At 30.9% G+C, this 6,437-nt stretch overlaps 1 protein-coding gene across 1 annotated transcript in view; it reads left to right on the top strand.

The window, feature by feature from the left end:
• LOC107733613 (A disintegrin and metalloproteinase with thrombospondin motifs 20-like) overlaps positions 1-6,437 on the top strand; it is a 66,496-nt gene that overhangs the window by 47,565 nt on the left and 12,494 nt on the right. The window contains exons 27-29 of the mRNA XM_016545323.1: positions 1,753-1,914; positions 3,021-3,197; positions 6,137-6,160. Of these exons, the coding sequence (XP_016400809.1) occupies positions 1,753-1,914; positions 3,021-3,197; positions 6,137-6,160 (363 nt within the window). The remainder of the gene's footprint in view (positions 1-1,752; positions 1,915-3,020; positions 3,198-6,136; positions 6,161-6,437) is intronic.

Raw genomic sequence — 6,437 nt, 5'->3', positions numbered from 1 at the left:
TATCAAGCAGACCGAGAGAGTGATATTGATTTATATTTATAATATAATATAAAATATTTAATATTTCAATATAAATTGTAACATTTATATATACTGTACACCGGAAGTTGTACTATATGCTGAAATAAATAAATTAATATATATATATATAATACTAGTATTTTAATAATATTACTAAATGTAATTTTTAGCACATCTCACAATTTTTATTATTTTTATTAATTAAAACAGTTCAAATACTATTATTACTATTATTTAAAATAGAATTATATATTTATATATATATTTTAAATATTTTTTTATATACAAATAATTTATTTATCAAATATCGGCGATAACATTACAGCTTATTGTATTAGCCAGAATCCCTAATATTATGACATGACTAGAATATCTACATTTGATCAAATCTACATATTAGGATGGTATTTAGTTATTGCATTGGCTGATGGAGTGCATGATCATTATTGATGTCCGCTGAGCTTGTTTTCCGTCTCACATGTGTTTTGCGAGCGGTACATGCGTGTGTGGATCCTCTTACAGAATCTCAGTCGGTTTGCTTTAGTCGAGTGTTTCATATTTCACGCTCATCGCGAGCCTTTCTGTCATCTGACTGCAATTTACTTCATTAGCACATGTGCCCATTAGCTTTGATCCGCTGCTGCCAGCACTGATGCATGCTGGGATTGGATGAGTTCCAGAGTTTGTGTGAGGCTTTCATACTGGACTGGTTTGTGGGATTATATGAAGATAATGCGATGTAATGCAGGCTATAAAGAGATGTATATCACTGTAGGAACACAAACTCATGTAGAAAGTCATGCCTCCCGCTGATATATATGTGAGAAAATTAGTCCTTTAACGGCTCTGAATGAACGATAATGAATCAACGGGTTTGTGATATGTTGTAATACAGATGATTAATTCTAATATATTACGCAATCAGTGATGCAATGTGTTTTTCATATTACAGTAATGAGAGTTCGAGGTGAAATGTGTTGAATTAGCAGTCGGGTCTTTCACACGGAAATGATACATAAAAATTCCTTAAAAAATGCAAATTTTTTAGTAAGCGAATTAAACTTTGCAAATGTTTTAAGACCCTCAAAAAACACTATTTATTTTTTTCTGATTTTTTTACAGTTATTTTTAAGAGATATAACATGTTTCGTGTTCGAGTCATTTTTGACCAGGGTATGTATGGAGTACCATTAGTGTCAAAAATACTTATCTATGGAGTTATATTAGTGTCAAAACTTTTCACCAAATTAATTTCCCCATATCTCTCACACTTTTGGGACCGAATTTTGTTGAATATGTACGTCTATTGACCAACCATCACAGCATGAAAAATTTATGACTTTATTCATCTGAAAGTGAGAGTGTAATTTACTTGTTTTTGAGCAATCATGAGTTATAAATTCAAAGTTTTTGGTTTGGAGTTATAAATTGCATCAGTGTTTGGTGTGGTTCATGTATAATTTGAAATTTCAAAGAATTTCTTCATTTTTTTAATTAATAAAAAGGGGTAAATGCAGTAATAACATGGTAACATACAAAACTGTGAATTTTTTCCACATTCACTCATTAATGAGAAGTTGCTGATCAGATACAGTGTGGTTTTAAATGAAACGTATTACGTTATGACTGTTATATAAAATACAAATAAATCTGAATGCATAATGAGGCTTAGTTTTTCATGCAGACTGTAGATTCTTATGCCTTGGCATGCTTGTGTGTGTTTGTGCTCAGTGCTCCAGCTCGTGTGAAGGCGGGTTCCAGTGGCGGGTCGTGGTCTGTCAGGACGCAGACGGACGCAGCACCAATCACTGCGATGAGAGAGTCAAACCCGACCAATCAAAGAGCTGCGACTCCGGCCCCTGTCCACACTGGAACTACGGCATCTGGGGAGAGGTCAGACACACAGGCGCTTGAAATACGCGTAAATTGTAGAATGTTCTTTTAATGGTAACATTTTATGGTTTGACATAATTAACATTAAATTAACATTACAACTAATTACATAATTTGAACTTAATTTAAATGCTGTCAAAATAGTGGGGTGAAAATTGGGAACAATTCTAGGAGAGCCTAGAATTTTATTTTATTATTTTAATAATTATTATTAAATATTATTCATAATAATATCCATATAATATTATGTTTACATTGAATATTTCTTAATTTTTTAATTATTTCAAATAGTAGTATTTGTAATAATAAAATTATTTATTGTAATTAATATTATTTTATTCATTATTAAAATAAGTGTGTATTATTTCATATTCTACAATGTGTAACAAGACAAGAGACGCATTATTAGAGACGCATAAATTATTATATATTTTAAATATTATTTTATTCATTATTAAAATAATAGTGTATTATTTTATATTAAATATTATTAAATCACCTAATTTCAATAAGGTCTATTGAAATATTATTATATTTATGTTTTTATATATTATATTATATTTATTAGATAGTAATTATTTTTAAATAATTATTTTGGCAATATTTACATAATATATTTTTATTATTATTTTTATTCATTATTACAATAATTGTGCATTATTTTAGAATCTGCAATGCTCAGTAAGTAAAGATTGTTTTTAAATATGATTTATTCAGTACCAAAAAGTCTCTACTTATTTTATTTTCATTATTTTGAGTAATAATAATGATGATGATGATTATGATGATAATAATTATAATTATTATTATAATTTTAAATAATATTTTTGTTGATTATTAATTAATAATTTTTTTGGTATTATTTTATAATCCAAAATCTTCAAGAAATATCGATTGTAAATCTAATTATAAGATGACTATTTAACTCATTATTTATGTGTTCTATGCTCTTTATGAGTATTTGAGTATTGAGTATCTTAGCAGCGTGTTACTGTGGAAGTGTTCTGGAGTCTCTCGTGCCTCAGTTATGGATTCAAGCGCTGTATTGCTGCTGAGCTCTAGTAGAGACGAGGGTCTGACGCTCTCTTTCTCTCTCCGTCCTGTAGTGCACGCACTCGTGCGGCGGTGGTCAGCGCACGCGGTTGGTGGTGTGTCAGCGTTCGAACGGGCAGAGGCTAAACGAGCACAGTTGTGACGTGCTGGACAAACCGGCCGATGTGGAGCGATGTAATGGCCAGCCCTGCCCCAGTGCCGCTTCCTGGCACAGACAAGCATGGAGGCCGGTACGATAGATAGCAACTGTCTGTGTGTGTGTATGTGTATGTGTCTCGCGTCCGTCACACGCCGGCGAGGCCCAGAGACACGCATGCTTTCATGCCCAAACAGAGTTCACCTTCAGTTACTTACATGCTCAGAAACGGCTCAGATCAGCCGTTAAAGTCAAAATTATGCTCTTCCTCAGTACTGTTATCATAATTTCCATTACAAATATTTAAGCATTCTTAAATCAAGATACATTCGCTGGAGAAGCAAAATTATTTTAGGTATTAAATCTTGCTTTCTAAAAAATGCATCAAAATGAAATGAGTTTTTACTTAAAACAAGAATAAATTAAGTATTGAATGAATATATATATATATTTTTTTTTTTTTTTTTTTTTTGTGACCCCATTGGCAGATGTTTGTTCTTGTTTTAAGTGAAAACTCACTTAATCTTGGTGCATTTTTCAGAAAACAAGACTTAATATCTGAAGTAATTTTGCTTCTCCAATAAAATGATCTTGATTTAAGAAGGTTTAGATATTTGTACTGGAAGATAAGACAAAAACAATATTTTTTTGTGGTGAATCTTCAGGCCACTCAAGCAGATTTCACAGGACATAATTAAAAATGTGTTTGCACCCTCTATAAATGAGAAGAACCGCGTCTGAAAAACTGAGACATCATTCGTGCAATTTTATTTGTACTCGAGTTGTAATCTAAAAACACAAGTGTATATTTGTGTATAAAAGTTTAATATTTTAATTATTATTATGACAATTACCCAGCAGCCACTTATTGTATATTATATTTGTATCTTTGTACAGAATGAGTATTTTTTAAAGTCATCAATTCGTCTTATATCTATATTATTTAATATTTCAAACTGGTGCTCGTGACGTCGACTTGTACAGAGGAAAATTATTTTTGTTAGCGTTTTGTTTTTATTTTAATCGCGATGTGAAATTCGTTTTTGAAAGATCCGCAGTTTTATATTTTTCAACAGAAATCGTGGCTGCAGGATATTAACATATCTAATTATAGATAACCAGACTTTAGTTCGTTTGACAAGAGATTAGGATTCTTCGACGTGGACTGAATCACTCAAGAAAAACTTACAAATGACAAATGAAAGAAATACCTCATCGTTCAGTCTTTGACTCAAAATGCACTTGCAAAATGTAATAAAATCAAACACCCAAAGATTTCAGCCTCGTCTAACCCTCATAATGCATTCAAAAACTGTGAACTATCTTCACAGAATCGTTATTTCATAAAACTCAATGTTTTTCAACTAAAACCATATCATATCTGATCAGCAGCTTCTCATTAATCAGTGAATGTGAACATAAAAATAAAAGTTTTGTGAATTGTACTGCTATTACAGCTATTACTCCTTTTTTTTATTAATTAAAACTTGAGAAATTCTTTGAAATTTCAAATTACACATGAAGCGCGCCAAAAAACTATGATGCAAAGTATTTATATGTATTTTTAAATATTGGTGAGAAATTGAATTTGAATATGTCATTACATGAAATATATAAGATTATATGATCTGAGAATTACCAGTATTAACTCCATTGGAATGAATGCAATTTAATTTAATTGCATTCTTTTGCAAAGTTATAAATATTTTTTTTAAATTTATATTAATATAATTTTATATTATTTTTTATATTAATATTTAATTAATATTTGAATTTATAACTCAAATATAAATAACCATAAATAAATATTAAAAAAACTCAAAAGCTGTCCAAATTTATGAAGCTTACATATTTATTTCTAACAAAACAACATAAATATTACTCTGAATGTTTTCAAACAAAATAAATGAATTTTACTTATATAAACTTTCAGATGAATAAAGTGATCCATTTTTCATGCTGTGATGGTTGGTCAATAGACGTACATATTCATGTTCATCAACACAATTCAGTCCCAAAAGTGTGAGAGATATGGAGAAATATAGTTTATGAAAGTTTTTGACACTAATATAACTCCATACATGAGTATTTTTGACTCCTAATGGAGCTCCATACATACCCGGGTCAAAAATGACCCGAACACGAAACATGTTATATCTCTTAAAAAATAATTGTAAAAAATCCGAAAAAAATAAATGATGTTTATTTTGAGGGTCTTAAAGCATTTGCAAAGTTTCATTCGCTTACTAAAAACCGTGCAGTTAAAAAAAAAAATGTACGTATCTCTTCCGGGTCAAACTGCGTTCTGAGGGTTAAACGAGTGCTCTGTTGTGTGAAGCTCGTCATCACGTATCAACACTGAGATTTGGTGCTAATTAATATTCAATCACTAATTACTATCTACTTCATTATTTGTCTAATGTAGCGCAGCGTTTTAACGTATTCGAACATTATTTTTGTATCAATGTTTCTCAGAGTTTGTCATTATCGTTAAGGTTGCCGTCGGTTTCTGCAAACTAAACCTTGAGAGCATTTTAGCTCTTCTTTTATCAGCTACCATAGCAAATCTAGAAACCACAGCCTATCGACTTGTTGTTTTTTAGATGATCTTTCTAGAGTGAAAAGGAGAAAAAGACTTCATTTAATTCCCATCTGAATTCACAAGTTCGGACAGTGAATTAATTGCCGTCTGAATGAGTTTTATCATGGTGCCATACATTATTCTTTGTTTTTGATAATATTTCTACAGTTTCAGAACACAAATACCTCTTTTATGCCGTATGTTTGGTCGATTGTTTTTCTGTTGTTTTATTTATTTGTTTACAGTGCTGCAGCTTTTTATATGCAAATGTCTTGTTTGATTTTGTTTCGAATCATAAAGTAACTGTATTCATCTCTCTTCTGGTCCGCTGATTTCTCCTCTTTGTTTCTGTTCCTTTTGTTCTGGTTTCTTTCTCTCTGGCCGTCCTCATCGCTCATGATGTATGATTTTTGTTTTTCTCATTAATATGTTCAACTGAACGTCCCACTCAGTTTGTTCCAGAACTATTTCACACTGTAAAAATGATTAAAATACTTAAAGGTTGTGAACGCTTGTGTTGTCTCTTAGTCTTTTGGGCTGTCACATCTGAAGTGCTTTTATGTTCCTTTAGTTTTTATCAACATATTTTGTGGTAAATATGTGTGTGAATATATAAGGGAAATAAGGAAAAGTTTATATTTTAGCTGCGGTTATTCTCAGTCAATGTGTTATTTAACTACACACACACACATACACACACGCACACACACAAACTCTCACACACACACACACACACACACACACATACACACA

This window comes from Sinocyclocheilus rhinocerous, unplaced genomic scaffold (genome assembly GCF_001515625.1).
Source record: "Sinocyclocheilus rhinocerous isolate Xijiao unplaced genomic scaffold, SAMN03320098_v1.1 scaffold2024, whole genome shotgun sequence".
Taxonomy (NCBI): Eukaryota; Metazoa; Chordata; class Actinopteri; order Cypriniformes; family Cyprinidae; genus Sinocyclocheilus; species Sinocyclocheilus rhinocerous.
This window is presented reverse-complemented; position numbering and strand designations above follow the sequence as displayed.